Consider the following 16,365-nt stretch of genomic DNA (forward strand, 5'->3'; position numbering starts at 1 on the left):
TTCTATTGCAAAAGAATATTTATTCTTTTCTTGTCGTCCTTTCCGAAAAGTGCATCATAGATTTTACATTTAGCAAAATTCATAGTTAAGACATGAAACATGACCGCGTTACATTAACAATGATCATTTTGGACAGTGTGCTGCATGGGGAGAAACAGTCTGCAGGCAGTTCATAAAGCACGTGTATAAAAATTATTTATAATTCGACTGATAGAGGGAGGTCTTGGGCAATGTTGTTCCTTTCAAGCAAGATGTGTTGGTCAGTTGCTATTTATGCTTTAACCAAGGCAGCGAACTCTAAATAAGAGAGAGAAAGACACAAAAAATAAGAATTAACCCACAGCAAAGGAAACTTGATCAATACAAACTGCATGGAAAGTCTGAACATTCTTCAACAGTGTTACTTAAACCATTATTATTCCTATTCGGACTTCTAAGAATGCATCCACGGTGGACATACACACCACAGAGATTAAATAAAGCAGCAGATCGTATGTCCTTATGGTCAAGTTCTGTTCTCGCTTGAAATCTTACACCTACCAGCCTCGATCCTCTTTCACAATGACATGGACATTGATGCGCGTCTGACTTTTAATAGCCTATCTTGTCGCATTTCTGATATTTATATATACATTTTAATATATGTGTATATATATTTGCAGCTTTTATTTAATTTTTAATTTTTATTTATTTTATTTTATTTGGTATTTCAAGACTTACCATCAACTCCGATCTTGCCGTCACCATCAGAGTCACCAGCGGCAAGGAAGGCCTTGGTCTCGGCATCAGTCAGAACTCTGGCGCCGGCAGAGAAGTTCTGGAGGAACAGTCTGCAGGGAAAGAGGAATTACATGAATATGAGAGTGAAATGGCAATGTCTTTTTCCCCCCAATATAATTAAATAATTATCAAGGCATTTAGAATAAAGCAAATGTTTGGAAGTAGGCAGTTATTGCATAATATATGGGGATCCTCAAGTACAAGTTACAATGGAATTTTAATTGAATAGAATAAAAGTCCAATAGTTCATCAACATCAATAACAATTGCCCAAGATCCATCTATCTATCTATTGCTTATTATCCATGTATCTTTCTATTGCTCAATGTCTGTCAATTTTATTGCCCGGTTTAAATTGGTAGTGGTGCTATAGCTCTGTCTGATGCTGGAAGAGTGGCGTAATGAGGGCCGCTCTTACTTCAGCTCATCCTCCTCAATGAAGCCGCTCTTGTCCTGATCCAGGACAGCGAAGGCCTTCTTGACGTCATCAGCAGACTTGCCGCTCAGACCGACCTTGGAGAAGAAGGCCTTGTAGTTGAAAGAGTCAGCAGCTGAGAAAAATAAAGTGGATGTTGATGATTTAATAAACGGACTTAAATGCATTATAGTACAGTAACTGTAATTATTACTGTTATTAGGCTACATTTATAGTTAAACAATGTTGCATTAAAGAACAAGCGTATAATTAATATAAGTAGTAATAGCACTAGCCCATTAGTGTTAGTCGTTGAGTAGTGTTTCAGATTGTATCGGTCTGAGCCCAGTCAGGTAGTGTGTCTGTGCTGTTACCCGCTCCCTGTCCGCGCTGAAGCAATCCCCGCTGTTACCTTTGCATGCCTGCAGGGCTGCAGTGATGTCTGCATCATTCAGAATACCGGCGAAGGCCATTGTGTAGCTGCAGGGATTGGGGGAAGAAGGGAAAGAAAAAAAGCCATTTGAGTTTCATCGGATCACAACAAGTTGAATGCAGATCATGTTGAAACCTATTGTATATTTCTTCTGCACGGAGAGTTATTTTGAGCACCGACTAGTATTAAAGGTTTATGATTCTACACATGGTTATTCAATACATTCACGAGCCTTGTCTTGTGTAAAGGTAGACTTTAGTGAAATATATCGACTCCAATGCAGTCTGCGAGGTCCATTGCGGGTTTCATTGGGTCCCTTGGTTGCCGTGGTAGAATTTGTAATATCAGCCCATCCCTTTCCACTGAGTAATTCCATAGAAATGAGTAAAACAGTGCATGATATATTTTTTAATTTATTTTTATTGTCTTGCAATCCGCTTGGCCTCCCAAGGTAAAAGTTGAATAGTGATAGCCAGCCCCAGAGGAAAAACTATTCACCAATACTCTTCTTTTTCGAGTCTTCTTTTCCTTCAGGTCAACTCACCTTAGGTGTCTTTTCAGCTAGAGTGAATTCAGAAGAATGAATGCGTCGAGCTACTGCAGTGGTCGCCTACCCCAAGACCTCAACCTTATATACTTCCCGTGAGCCGAAATATGAGGCATAATGTAATAGACACCAGATGCAGAGGGGCTGGTTCAGAAAAAAATGTGTCCAGTAGTCAAACCGTTCTATATTTAGCTTCATAAATGAAGATGCTTAAAAGGCGCGTGTTTGCAAAAGTCCTTAATATTCTGCAATGCTAATAATACACGCTGCTGATATAGATGAAACGCCAGTTGCTGGCAATACAGATTTTGAGCCGGCGTAAGGCAAAGACGTGGTGTATGCTTGGCACTTGGATAATCTGCGTCGACAGAGCACTCTGGGGACTAACGCGAAGCAACAGAATAAAGTTAGCCTGATTTACATTAGAAATGGAACTCTTAGGATATTACATTTTTCCTTACGTGGTTGTCATTTTCTCAGTGAGGTAAAGTGTTTGTCTTTTGCAATTGGTATTCATTGAATATTGAAGATAATGATGATAATGAGAGGAGGGATAAGGGAACTGATCAATCTTTTGACTAGACAGTCATTAAGTAAATTGACATTTCCTCATTGCATTGTGTGCTTTTAGTCCTTTCAACTTTTTTATACAGTTTGGTGTAAATCTGTATTATGCTAAAAGCTTTTATTACAATGTATTGCGTTCATTGGTATTCAATTTGAACGAAAACTCAGCGCGTTTGTGTCTATATTCATATAGTCCCCCTATACCCTGAATGTTCAAAATACAAAAAAAAAAAAAAAACATTGTGCAAATGGATACGCCTGAAAAGACTCTCCATTCTTGTTTTATTTCATGGTTCCTACAGTGTATGAGTTTATGCCAGCACGTGTAACACAATTTTTAATTGAACTAATCACACTGCCAAAGCGGGCTCCCGTTGTGACTATCAAAGCTTCTATTTATGAAACTTGAGACTCATCTTTCCCGAGAAATACAACCTGGACCCTCACCAGAGAGAAGACAGTAAATACACAGGCACAAACGCACACTGCCTCTCTCTCTCTCTCTCACACGGGATGCGTATTCTTTACCGTAGTAGCCTAGAATATGCGTGGCATTCATGTAACTCAAACCTATTTGTAGTCTTTTTAGGGCCAATATATGTATTTTCTATTACCAACATTTAAACATGTTTGCCTGACCTTCAGATACATCAGTAAAATCGAATTGTGGAACGTATGCACTCTATTCACCATTAATACATAATACTGTTATTAAAATAACTAACTGTAGTATGGCTAATATTAGAAAAATTGAGAAAATCAAGAAGCTTACAAATTACAACACACATCTGCATTTTTGAAACTCGCCAGGAGGTGGCAGCACTGATGCGAAGTTAACTTTTTAGCAGCGTTGATCAGTTTGGACAGCGCGACGGTGCTGAATTGTCCATGTGGATACAAAGCCATTTTTTAAATATTTCCCGGATGCCTTTAACAAAGCACACAAATGTTACGTTACGGAATGTACTTGTATTTGTGATTCATACATACAATGTCAAACACTTATTATTATCAAATAAAAAATAGCATACATCGAAAGAAATATGCATCAAATTCAAATCGTATCTGAGCATGCAGAATGAAATACCATAGCAACATTTATCACAGATGTAGACATAAATAAATAATAATATTAAAATCAAGCAGAACAGATCGTACATATTGTACTCATTCTTACAACGATCCTATACTGCATATTTTTAATGTATAGATTTAATGCTATAGATGATCTGGTCAAAGCATCACATACAAAACTGGCGGGCCTACAGTGTCAGTAGATTATACCTGTAATGCTACACAGAAAGCAAAGGTGCTGCTCCATAGAAAGGTTTATGTTTTTGTTTGCACCAGCTATGTGCTTACTCAACATTTTGATCATATTGATTGCAAATTTTGAGTGGCAGGACAAGCAACAATTGTATGCACTGTGATTACATTTGTGTGTGTTTTATCTTTAAAATAATATGAAAAGTACACATTGGAAAAACAAATTATTATTATTATTATTATTATTATTATTATTATTATTATTATTATTATTACTGTTGTTGTTATTATCGTACTATTAGTGATCTTCGTCTTTACTTGAATTTGTATCAATAAGAATGATTGAAATGTGATGCAACATCAAAGCATCAACAGACATCTATGTATAAATAAGAGGTGAAGATGATGGCCTTTCACATAAATCTCAGCTGTGGACATGTTTTATGATAAGATGATAAGAACACACACACACACAGTGCCTCCCCTACACTGCCTTTTGAAAATATAAATATATAAAGGTTGAAACTGCAGTGAAAATCAATATAGATTCTGGGGCCAAATTGAAAAGGACAAGTTGGTACAACTTTTCCCATGTCAGCAGATTTCTGGATTGACTTAACAGAAATGATACATATGATCTCTTGATGAGAAGTCCTTGAAAATCACATGCATATTTTTGTGTGTATGGGGGGTAGGGGTAATGGAGGAACACCCACTGTGCCTCTGCTTATTGACTGTTCTCCTGCAAGGCAATGCTTAAAAAAACCCTCTTTATAGATCATAGATATAAAATAATGTATTCCACAGTGACTTCTCCAGGGCTGTAATTTAATAGTGTTCTCTTTTATTTTTTTCTCTTCTCATCTAGACTTTCACATAGCATATATATCCTACACACTATGGAAAGGGTATTTTGATGTTGCTTTAGTTATCTGTTTGTTTATAAACTTTTCTTTTCAGTCTTCCAGATGGGCTTTTGGAAAATAACACAACAGCTTCCATAGGATTTTCCTGCATTGTCCTGCATCTCAACAGTCCATAGAATTGTATTAGGTTCTATGTTGAAATGGGTAGTCTAATATGGTATATGGTGTGGTGTGGTTAATATCTGTAATGTAACTGAAACCAGCAGTGATTCCATGTATGTATGTGTAGGCTCATCACAACTATATGCTTTATTAGTATCCTCTGCTCTGTTCCATATGGTCTCTGGTCTATGGATTGCTTTTTCCCATCAGTACAATTATTAATTAGTGGATTTTCCTGGGTACTGCTGTCCCACTGTTAAAATATAGCTCTTCTATGGCCTGGCCAACCTACTGGCACTGGTCCCTACAGAGCACATGTGGGATATCCTCGTCAGATCCCTGCAGATGTTTCCCAGTAAAGTCCACTTCTGCCTACTCCCTCACAAAGGTTCTGTGCCAGAAAGGGGCAGCAATCCCACATAGCTGGACCGACAATGCAGGGACACTTGGCTGCCTCCCTACAAGGCAAAAGGCTGCAGTGCACGGTGGCAGCCTCACTCCTATCTTTGCCAGTGCTGCATATAATCTCTGGTCTCTGTGTGTATGAGTGTTTGTATTCATGAATCTCACAACAGTGTATTCCAAAAGAATGTTTATTCCTTTGTTTTACCACCCTTTCTCAAAAGTGCACAGAAGATTTTACAATAGCACAATTCATGTTTCAGACACAAAACATAACTGAGCTACATGTACAGTCATTCCAGGATGGTGTTCTCGTGCTCTTTAGTGAGAAACAGTCTGCAGGCAGTCCATAAAGCAAATATAAAAATTATTTATAGTTTAGCCGCAGGAGCTAAGAGGTCTTCAACAATGTTGTTTCTGGTTCCATGAAAAGAGGATGTGTTGGGTCTTGGTCAGGTTGAATTTATGCCTTAACGAGAGCAGAGAACTCTGTAAAAGGTGAAAGGAAAGAAGAATTACAATCAGAAAAACTTAGACAACGCTGCAAGCGATTTGTTACCTTGTTATATTTGAGGAAAGATTTACTTTGATGACATAGTAACAAGCTTACTCAATTGTGTTTAATTGAAATATCTTGAAGCGAGTGATTTGAGCTTTGTTCTTTCTCTGAGTGTTTTATGACCAAAGATAAAAAGTTTAAGATAATTTCCTTATAGTGTTATGAAGCTGGTATAGGTATTGTGCTGGTATAGGTAGAGAGTATGTATTCACCATCAACTCCGATCTTGCCGTCACCGTCAGAGTCACCAGCGGCGAGGAAGGCCTTGGTCTCGGCATCAGTCAGAACTCTGGCGCCGGCAGAGAAGTTCTGGAGGAACAGTCTGCGGGGGAAAGATGAATTGTACTGTGATCATGTGTACAAAAAAAACACTTTTATAAATTATGATAATGATAATAATAATAATCTAGACCATCTATTGATCAATTTTATTGCCCGGTTTAAATTGGTAGTGGTGCTATAGCTCTGTCTGATGCTGGAAGAGTGGCGTAATGAGGGCCGCTCTTACTTCAGCTCATCCTCCTCAATGAAGCCGCTCTTGTCCTGATCCAGGACAGCGAAGGCCTTCTTGACGTCATCAGCAGACTTGCCGCTCAGACCGACATTGGCGAAGAAGGACTTGTAGTTGAAAGAGTCAGCAGCTGAGAAAAATAAAGATTGTTGTTGTAATAATATAATAATAATAGTCATAATAGAAGCACCAACACTAGATGCAATAATAATTGTTAAAGCTGTGCAGGAAAACATATTTTATGAATAAATATTCATAAAAATATAACTTGTAATACTAATTTGATCGATTCTGTTTTGGGGAGAAAAGTATTTACTGCAAGTCACCTCCTCTCAGTTAGCAGGCTCATTTATTTTTTTAATTCATGAATGAGTTTGAAACATTGCAATTTCAGCATCAACTTGTGTGGAAAAGCCAAGTATTGGTCTCCCCTGGTGTTATCCAAAGAGCAATTGTTGAAATGTGAAATCTGGCTACTTCACTGTTGTAGTGTGTACTTACTATATGTTACATTTAAGCCTCAGATGGTGCTCATATTTAAAAACGGATTATATAAATGACAAATACATTTGTTTATCGATCTTTTGATAGCTGTTATTATTTATAATTATTATTTATTTCTGAGCAGGTGATCTACAGCATATAAGAGCAATATGTTGTAGGTGATCTGCCCATCAGATAATCTGACTGTGATGATGGGCTGAATTATGCATTTAAAATTACTTCACCGACCGAGACCTCAGCACTGCTCTTATTGCACATTTCCACTGTTCTGCATTGCATCCCCTTATATTGTACATTGCCAGTGTACTATGTTTATTTTATTGATTGAATTTTATTTCGATCAATTTAATGTTTGTACAAGTGTCCCAAGTTTCAGCCATGTGAAGAATAGTAATGTGCTGTTCGACAGAGAGGTCCCCCACTTCGCTCCGAGTTTACCTGAGCATGCCTGCAGGGCTGCAGCGATGTCTGCATCCTTAAGAATCCCGGCGAATGCCATTGTAAGTTTAGCTGGGTAAAACAGAAGAGAAAAAAAACATTAAACACAGTCAATTGTATCATGGGCCTCAAACATGGCCTATTACTCTACGAATAGCCAACCAACTAATAAAAAATAAAGATCAAGTAAAGCTTTTCCATTCGCAGCATCAGATAAAACACAAAAAACAAAGAACACCAGGGCCGATTCATTTTCCTTCATTTGCTAGTATTGCAGCTTTCAGTGAAAGATCAATAATAACATTTATTCTAATAATAGTAATCTGAACATAGGAACCAAATGAACATTGCACCATGCTTTCACTTCAAAATAACAGCCATATCTTATAAACCTCAACATTATATATACAAATGTAATGAGCAAATCTCCACTTTGCCAAAGCGTTTTTTGGAGCTTGCATTCGGCGCTCTATTCATTCATACATGTAGTGATAAATGTAATTCATTTATTTGTATTTCTGTATGTTAGTCGTCCAATTCCACAAATTGTGTCCAATAATCGGAAAAGCGGGATGCGACGATGTAGTCTGGTGGTCCTTCTGTTCCGCATAAAAGATATTTCCCCAAAGAAGCGTTTCAGATTTTATTTTTTTTTAAAGCTTAAAGATCACCAGGTAGCTCCTTGCTCCTACAAAAAGCGGGTCCGTGTGCAGCAGCTTGGTCCCTTGCTGTGTGTTGCTCATGTGGACTCACCTTGGTTGTCCTGGGTGCCTAGGAAAAAAAGCCGGAACGATGAGGCGAGTCACTGCAGTGGGTCTCTCTGTCCACCAGTCCTTCTTATATACCCCTGCCTCGAACCATTTACAGGAATTTGAGGCTCACTGTAACAGATACCATAAGCGTCGGATAGTATTAGTTTCTGAAAAATGTGTCCAGTAGTCAAATAGATCTATTTTTATCTTTATAAATGAAGGTGCTCAAAGACATGTGTTAAGCTATAGAGAAGACCGACAGGGCGTTATTCCATACATTGATTTTGTACATGTTGGGTTTGCGTTCACCTCACAGCAGCCTGACTCAAAGTCCTTTTAACCTACGGCTCGGTTTTCATAGCGGATCGAGAATCGCGGATTTGATTGAGCCTGCGATTCAGCAGGGTATGTGGGGGAGGGGGGTTAGGGGAGACATTGAGGGACTTATCTCTATTATACTTAATTAAAGTCCCTTGGGACGCAGCCATAGAGTTAAGATATTGATTAATCTAAAACCCCGAATGGATATTTATGGCGGTCTGCTCACATACAGCCCCAATAGATTAAATTTCTGTCTCCAAGGCAGAATGTAAAGCTTCCACATGTGCGGGTTTAAGGAGTCAGCTCCTGGGCCGGTGTGACCCCGGGGAGCGGCTGGGCTGTCCCCCTGCAGAGCCGCGGCCATCGATCCGGGCGCGGGCATGGCTATTGGTGATCGGCGCGCGTTCACGCCCCGGCCAGTTTCAAGTCTTTATAATTAGACGGGCGCGTTCACAGGAAGAGGCTAATTAACGGCCACACCCCTTACTAAACAAACACACCGACATACTCGTAAATTATCCCTGGAACATGGAGTTTATTGACTCATCTTGTGCCAGTGTCTCTTCCCCAGGGGCGGGACAGAGATCTGTGTCCAGACACTTTCTGCTGTTTCCTACCACCCTACAAAATATATGGAAAACAATTAAATGTGATGTTCATACTGGGGACAATTTAACAAGAATGATTTTTGTACTACATGTCTTGTGTGTGGGAAAAATACATTTTGGTATTGTTTAGGTGATTTTAACTATTTTGTTGTTAACTTCTGTTGTATATCATAATTCTTTAGCTGCATGCTCTTTATTACCATTTGTATTATGTTCTTATAAGGAAGGATAACTGCAGATACGGCCAAAGAATAGCAGGGAGTTTAATATTGCATGTGGCCGTATTCATGCGTATAACTGTCTCTTTCTGTGCAGCAGGACGGACAGGACCTCTAACAGATGAGCTGTTAGTATTTAAAAAAGGCGACGAGCCTGCTTTGCAGAAGACCTCAAGTGACAACCCAATAAGGGTACGGGCCGCTGGGGCAGGATAGCGCCGCAGTTTTAGTTTACAGTGGCAATACATTCTGCCACCGTATATACAGACCTTTGTCGCCAGGTTGTGTGGAGGTGACAACCTGATAAATCGTAATAGATTCAAATAATATTCGAGTTAAGACAGTCATTAATGAAATAACTATCTCTTAAGGCCTTCTGTGAATATAAAGACTAGCTAGGGCTAGTAAAGAAACAAACTCTTGGCGATCAGTTACAGTATAAAGTTGTTTTTTTTCTTTAGGAGACTCAAGAAGCACACAGTGGGGAAACGCATTAGCCTGGGCATCGCTGTAACTGAAACACACATGGTCCAATAGGCACTGTAAATAACTGTGTACTGCACAATGGGGTCTGATATAAATTAACCCTAAATTAAGCCTTAAATTCAATTTGCTAAGTAGAAATGGAGTTGAAATGCAACGAGGCATAATGAATGTTACACAACAAAAAAGACTGCCTAGGCCCCAGTCCAGCATATTTCAGCATCTTTATGTCTTACATAAAGCTGATTAAGTCCTGGGAAGCTATTAATTTGGTTTAATTAGCTACGTTAATTAATTGGTTCATTTAAGTTAGCCAAGCATTATATAAATTCATTGTGAAAACATACTGTATCAGCTTAGAGTTCACTGGATTTGCTGGTGGACAGGAGACCTGTGCTGTGTTTGTACTGTGAACTGCTGGAATTATTCAGCTGACAGAGTTGTGTAAAAGCATTCAATGTTGCATTGATTAGCTAGGCAGTGCAGCACCTCAGAAAGCTAAGCTCCTGCGAACAACCTACTGTTTAATACTCAAAAGTATTTGACTGTGAATCAGTTTATAATCTGCTCTGTGTAATTACATGAAACTATTTGAAACACCCGTCATTTAATTCAACTGAACATGCATTCTATTAACACATTTGTTATATAGCTATATTATATCTTCCAGAGTAACAAGTAATAAGCTGTATCTGCTAGTTTTATTCTAAGATTGGACCAGAGACTGTCATTCATTAATGTCCTTATAGATGAATGTGTAATACAAAATTTCATTTTTGTGAAAGGAAAACATCTCATTATTGCATTAGAGAGTGCTGCATTGTGTTTACACAGGGGACACTCACACTGTCAATCTGAATGGGTGACATTATTGTATAATGTACTAACCACTATATTTATCAAACACTTAATTGGGCTTACTGAAGTTCCATTTTAATTGGTATTGTCATGACTGTCTGTACAAACGGCCATAGAAGAGGTGGCCTCAAGTGCGGGAAGAAGCATGTGTGTAACAGTCCAGGTCAAAGAGCGGGTAAACAAAGCAATAGGGGCAAGGCAAAAGCAGCGGTAGGGGTCAGTAGGTCGATCAATCAGGCATACAGACAGTCAGAGGGCAATCCAGGAGTCAAAACACAGTGAGTAAACAAAGGTCAGGAATCCATGAGATCAGTAAACAGGAGAAACACTTAAAAGTGCAGGTAAACTGACAAGACATAGCATTGAATGTAACTAACAGGGGGTTTAAATAGAAAGCAGAGAGAAGCGGGGACAGGGATGTGTAGTGCTGGTCCAATGGGAGTAGAGTTTGAATGGTGCATGTGCACATGGTGCTGAGGAATGTTAATTGGGTGATTGATCATTTTGCTGGGGAATGTCAGAGACAGGGTTAGAATTCTGGTGATGATGACCTCTGTAGGCGAACTGGGGAAGTGTGGAGAGCTGATGTAACAGGTATTGTCAGGCTGAGACTATTTTATTGTGTTCTTCGTTGTTGACCCTTTCATGTCAAAAACATGGGAATACTGGCAATTAATATATATATATAAAAAAAGCATTTGAATGAAACTTCTGTGCTCTTGCTGAGTTAACACATGTTTTTCATAATTAGTGCAAAGAGAACAGGAGAAATGTCCAGTACTGAAAGTTTTTGGTGGTGCTCCTCCAACAGCTATCAAACGCAAAATAGATGCTTCTGCTTTATTTTTCCATCTTTAAAAAAAGGCTGGTAACCTTATGCTGTTCACATTTTATGAATAAAGCCCAGTGTATAGTATATGCAGGTTGGGGGTTAGGTAAATACACACTGAAGAACTGTGCATGGCTGTTTAGAGCTTCTTGGCTGTGAAGCACTTTATGACTGTGAGTCCATCACTGAACAACATGACACTACCACAACCGAATGATTGAATTTCATGGTGAAGGCCTGTGCATAAACAACATGAAATCCTCTGTCACAAAGCCGGCAGTGAAAGACAGCTGTTCAGGGAGAATTGCACTGAAACGTTTTGCATGACTTGTGCTCTCTCAGTGACTGCATCCCCGACGTCTCTGCACATAACTGCACAACTGCATAACGTTCCTCTGGCTGTCTAGTGACAGGGCTTGCAGCAGCCGTGAAGAGCAGCCCCTGGTGTTTTAGCAATGTCTTTTTATTAGTATTCTGTGTGACAGAATAGCTGATCTTGAGAAATCTAGCAATGGTGCAGATACCACACACGTCCACTGTGGCTAATATACCTGTATTTTGAAGTTTAAGAGCTGAAGTCGTAAGCATTTAGGACACTCGCATACCCCACTTCTCCAACTTAGAGCTTTTCTCTGTGTGTCTTTGACTGTTGCATGCAAACACGTGGCTCATTGACTCTTGGGATACAGGAGGTGACCACAGTGGAATAAAGTGGCATAACTGTTTTAGTAAACCCAACAGTGGATCAACAAGAGACACTATTGTTTCATCTGATGCCTTTACTTGTTAAATCTGTTGTATGGTTTTTTATTTTTTTAAGACTTTTTATGTCTTGTTCTTGGAGCCGAGGTCAGTTACAGACTTTGCTGGAATCACCCAAATTGACTGAAATGTGTTATAGCTCTTCCATTTCCTGTTATGGAGTTATGTCCGAGTGATTTCTGGGGCATTTTGATACTTCTTAGTCTCGTATGGCTAATATAGCATCAAATAAAAAGTGTTCAAGTGGATTTTTGTTTTACATAGTATTTATTTTTTCTTTATGAATTTCCATTGTAAACAAGATCAAAAGAAAAAACAACAATGAGGGCGCAACATTTACAGCTGCCATGTACTGTACAAAACAATGATAAATATATTGGACGCTTGCATCATAGGGTCTGTAAAGCAGGTGGTGGGGTTGTTCACTGTGTCAGGGACTGGAACTCTGGAAAGCATAGGAAAAAACAGTTAGTAGTTTGTTCTCCACAGCTTTTCCACTTTGGTTTTGTAATGCACATAAGCAAGTAAGTTCTCTCACCATTGAAAATCACTGTGCCTAGACATGAAGCCAACTGGAGCTGCCCCTGACTCCGTGTGTGATAATATCTACTATAATTATATGATGATGATGGCCAAACCTAGTCTTCTGTTTCTGATCCACCTGACCCCTGAAGTATTTTGCCGAATCACTTGTTTATTTTACTGGTCAGAATTACAACTTTATTCTGCTCATAAGTCAGTGATATCAGGGTATGTGTGCAGCCTGCTGTCCTGTGCCTGTCCAGGACTAGGATTACACAAGAGAAGCTTGGGAGTGTCGGCTCCAGCCCTCACACACTTCTGACTGAATTGCAGGGTGTCCCACATTCGCTCCCAAGCCCCATCTGATATGAATGCTGCCTTGTACCTTCAACTCCGATCTTGCCGTCACCGTCGGAGTCACCAGCGGCGAGGAAGGTCTTGGTCTCGTCATCGGTCAGAACTCTGGCGCCGGCAGAGAAGTTCTGCAGAAACAGTCTGGGGAAGGAGGGGGGATGCATTAATTCTTGAAATGAATGAATAAGCTGTTCATTGCCTGACTGTTAGAAATACTGCAGTAAATCGCTTTATCATCAACACAGAGAACAGCACATTTCCGCTTCAGAGTCCTGCAAATGCAGCTATTTAAGGGATCAATATTTAGTACTTGTGCTAATGCACCTTTAATGTACAACCTATATGTCCTCACTCTGTTTGAGTCAGATACAGTGATTGGCTTATTGTAGACCTGACATTTTGTTTGACAATATCCATAGGCAAGCTTTTAAGCAACTCTTAAATAATTTGAAAAACTAACAGACCTTTTAATTCCCGGTGTTTATTACCACAGCATCTGAATTAACTTTCAGATCCCTCTTCCCTTTCATATTTTCCCTCTTTCCCTGTGTCTCAAATCCTATCCCCCCCTCCCCTGCCTATCGCCCCTATCTCTTGCTTTCTTACTTCAGTTCTTCCTCCTCAATGAATCCGCTCTGGTCCTGGTCCAGGATTTTGAAGACTTTCTCTGCATCAGATGCAGGCTTCTTGGAGAGGCCGACCTGGGCAAAAAATGTCTTGTGATTGAAGGAGCCAGCAGCTGTGGGAAGAAGGGTGAGAGGGGAGGGGGCAGAGTGAGAGAGAGACAGAGAGAGAGAGAGAGAGAGAGAGAGAGAAGCACATTTTTGCACAAGTATGTAAGTGCTTTGCAACTGTCTTCACTCTGTGCGAACGCATAATCAACTTGGCCACAGCATTCCCCCCAGATCATCTGAGCCCTCAGAGAGAGTTGTCTTTGCTAGGAGGAAACCTGATCAACAGATCATATTCAGACAGCTTGTACGACCTCAGGAGGCTTAATTTGCCAAACCTAAGGGTCCTTGTAATAGCAAAATACAACATAGCTTCCTATGGAATTCGGCATAACTAAAAATGAGAAAAGCTAAAACACAGCGGGAACAGAACAGAGATTGTCTGAATTGAATTGAATTGAAAAATAATCTGAGCAAATGAAATGTACTAATATTTTATTTTCCCGCTAAACCCATTTTTTCATTTGTTTTCATGCTTTATTTATTTATTTTCCTTTTTGTTATAAATAATTAAAAAAATGATTTTCACAGTTCTGTAAAGACAAATCTGCTGTTTTCAAAAGGTGTAATACATATTTCGCGGGCTTCACTTTTGAAAAACAGTCTCTTCTATCCCCTGATGTGCAGTTTCTCTGGCTGTCTTCCAACAAACAATATTGCTAACGTTTGTACCATCTAGTGCTACCTGATCCCCCTCTCAAGTACAGCACCGTCAGTGCGTCTTTGTCCTGAGATGTCCTGAGAATGGAGCCTGTGTCCTTGAATCTCACAGGAGGCCTTGGAAAAAAAAGTCTCCACTCCAATATAAGGCAGATATAAGATTTAAAAATCCAGATTTTTGATTCCCTGCCTATTTCCATTGGAAGTAAGCTCAGATCATGTAAAGTCTCTCAGGGATGTCTTTAATCTCTTACATTCTCTATTACCTGTTGTTCACAGGTTTCAGGAGATTGACTCATTATTTCCTAATGATATGAAGTGCTGGTTTGTAACACCATCCTGTATTCAAATAGACTTTGTGGTTGTGTATGTGGCTGTGTCTGTTCTATGGAGTTCTATACCTGTAGCCCAAATAAAAGCATCGATTTCCACTGTGAAAACTAGGTAAGGATCTATAGAGGGTGACTTACCATCACAGCCCTTGAGGGCAGCGGCGATGTCCTCATCCTTCAGGAGTCCTGCAAATGCCATTGTGTTAATCTGTGAGGAAAGGAGAGCGAGAGAGATGTTAAAGGCCATTAAATCATGTGGTGCATGCTATAGCTCAGCATTGATCCTCATAGACCAACACTGTGATCTCTCAAGGGAATGTTTCAAAACAGCACTTGGACCAACAGGACTATAGCTGGGTTCTGCCACAATATCAGGAGTATTAAGGATGTAATTGTATAATTGTTGACAGAAGTTTTCACAACTTAAATGTGTCCTGCTTTTTAATTCATTCAGACCTGACATACTTTCTATGGTACTCTACTTTATTTTTACAACTTTGTTTTTAGAGAGCCTTTCTACTCTTCTATGTTGTATTTTGGCTCATAGGTTATTTTAGCCAACTACATCATGTCTCGCCAGTGGTGCTGTAGGTTCGTGACACATGCAACCAGCAGGCCCCTTTCTGATCTTGATTCTCTTTTCCTTTTGCGAAATCAAATTCAAACTCTTCAGTGAGCAGCTGTGATACCAAGGAAAGAAAAGTGCTGTGAATTTTGCCCTGGAGATGAAACATATTGGAACTTCTCCTTTGACGAATCCCAAGACCTGCCAGCTTTGTTAGATCACAGTGGTGTCCCTGGTTCCACCTACGTCCTCACAAACCATGGGAAATTGGTTATATGGATTACACTGGTTTGTGTAAGTCTCCAAGATCCTTATAATCCTTCATGTAGTCATCACAGAGCAGCAGAGCATTGTAACTGCTACATGGGGCCTCGGTTGGTCGCAATAGCGCTCCGTTCCTCCCTGAAGGGTAGCATCTGCTTGCCAGAGGCCCTTAGCTGTCCTCTGACATTCCTCTGGATCTCGTACTGCAAGTAACTTGGCAAGGACCCACTCACCTGCTGGTCAGTGGTGCTCCAAAGCAAAACGAATGTGAAGTTCTTGCTTGCGTCCCCTTGGCAGGCTTCCTCTTTTATACACCTCCCTGCCGGTGAGAGAAACAGTGTGGACGGATGTGTAAGGTTTCAAAACATGCCAAGTGGACAGATAGCTTTTGGCAGGAATGTGTTGGCCCCATACAACACATGGCAATGCTGGAGACCCCCCCCTCAACCAGTAATGTTAGAGGGTGCTGGGGAGATCCAGTTCACAATTACGAATGTTTGTCTCCGATTCTGATGAACCGTCAAAAAAAAAAAAAAAAAAAAAGCATCTCATCCACTCCAAAAAAAGAGGTAACAGTCTTCCCCATATACAGTGACTACACTGTGAAATCCAATATTCCTGATCAATAGCTTTATTTTTAGAGTCTATGCATTTGGC

At 39.8% G+C, this 16,365-nt stretch overlaps 3 protein-coding genes across 3 annotated transcripts; all 3 read right to left on the reverse strand.

Annotated features, from left to right (window-relative positions):
- On the reverse strand, positions 1 to 2,279 carry LOC136712613 (parvalbumin alpha). Its single transcript, XM_066689280.1, has 5 exons — positions 2,172 to 2,279; positions 1,607 to 1,674; positions 1,198 to 1,330; positions 721 to 830; positions 1 to 297 (listed from the first exon to the last, which is right to left on the reverse strand). Exons 2-5 carry the CDS (start codon positions 1,665 to 1,667, stop codon positions 272 to 274), a joined length of 330 nt encoding a protein of 109 aa, XP_066545377.1. The 5' UTR covers positions 1,668 to 1,674; positions 2,172 to 2,279; the 3' UTR covers positions 1 to 271.
- Positions 2,280 to 5,612: 3,333 nt separating this feature from the next.
- Positions 5,613 to 8,312, reverse strand: LOC136712614 (parvalbumin-2). The gene is made up of 5 exons (XM_066689281.1): positions 8,203 to 8,312; positions 7,450 to 7,521; positions 6,505 to 6,637; positions 6,209 to 6,318; positions 5,613 to 5,926 (listed from the first exon to the last, which is right to left on the reverse strand). The coding sequence occupies exons 2-5, from the start codon at positions 7,508 to 7,510 to the stop codon at positions 5,901 to 5,903; spliced, it is 330 nt and encodes a 109-aa protein (XP_066545378.1). The 5' UTR covers positions 7,511 to 7,521; positions 8,203 to 8,312; the 3' UTR covers positions 5,613 to 5,900.
- A 4,216-nt stretch (positions 8,313 to 12,528) lies between these two features.
- Positions 12,529 to 16,037, reverse strand: LOC136712870 (parvalbumin beta). Its single transcript, XM_066689680.1, has 5 exons — positions 15,942 to 16,037; positions 15,018 to 15,087; positions 13,763 to 13,895; positions 13,188 to 13,297; positions 12,529 to 12,725 (listed from the first exon to the last, which is right to left on the reverse strand). The coding sequence occupies exons 2-5, from the start codon at positions 15,076 to 15,078 to the stop codon at positions 12,703 to 12,705; spliced, it is 327 nt and encodes a 108-aa protein (XP_066545777.1). The 5' UTR covers positions 15,079 to 15,087; positions 15,942 to 16,037; the 3' UTR covers positions 12,529 to 12,702.
- Between the last annotated feature and the right edge of the window lie 328 nt (positions 16,038 to 16,365).

Source organism: Amia ocellicauda, chromosome 17, assembly GCF_036373705.1.
Source record: "Amia ocellicauda isolate fAmiCal2 chromosome 17, fAmiCal2.hap1, whole genome shotgun sequence".
NCBI lineage: Eukaryota > Metazoa > Chordata > Actinopteri > Amiiformes > Amiidae > Amia > Amia ocellicauda.

What these genes read in the sequence shown, in the direction of transcription:
- LOC136712613 (XM_066689280.1), bottom strand. Translation starts at nt 1,667, where the DNA reads ATGGCCTTCGCCGGTATTCTGAATGATGCAGACATCACTGCAGCCCTG. An exon ending in ATTGAGGAGGATGAGCTGAA is followed by an intron (nt 831 to 1,197) that starts GTAAGAGCGGCC and finishes CTTTCCCTGCAG; the next exon opens with ACTGTTCCTCCAGAACTTCT. An exon ending in CGGCAAGATCGGAGTTGATG is followed by an intron (nt 298 to 720) that starts GTAAGTCTTGAA and finishes TCTCTTATTTAG; the next exon opens with AGTTCGCTGCCTTGGTTAAA.
- LOC136712614 (XM_066689281.1), bottom strand. Translation starts at nt 7,510, where the DNA reads ATGGCATTCGCCGGGATTCTTAAGGATGCAGACATCGCTGCAGCCCTG. An exon ending in AGCCCTGCAGGCATGCTCAG is followed by an intron (nt 6,638 to 7,449) that starts GTAAACTCGGAG and finishes TATTTTTCTCAG; the next exon opens with CTGCTGACTCTTTCAACTAC. An exon ending in CGGCAAGATCGGAGTTGATG is followed by an intron (nt 5,927 to 6,208) that starts GTGAATACATAC and finishes CACCTTTTACAG; the next exon opens with AGTTCTCTGCTCTCGTTAAG.
- LOC136712870 (XM_066689680.1), bottom strand. Translation starts at nt 15,078, where the DNA reads ATGGCATTTGCAGGACTCCTGAAGGATGAGGACATCGCCGCTGCCCTC. An exon ending in ATTGAGGAGGAAGAACTGAA is followed by an intron (nt 13,298 to 13,762) that starts GTAAGAAAGCAA and finishes CTCCTTCCCCAG; the next exon opens with ACTGTTTCTGCAGAACTTCT. An exon ending in CGGCAAGATCGGAGTTGAAG is followed by an intron (nt 12,726 to 13,187) that starts GTACAAGGCAGC and finishes TATGCTTTCCAG; the next exon opens with AGTTCCAGTCCCTGACACAG.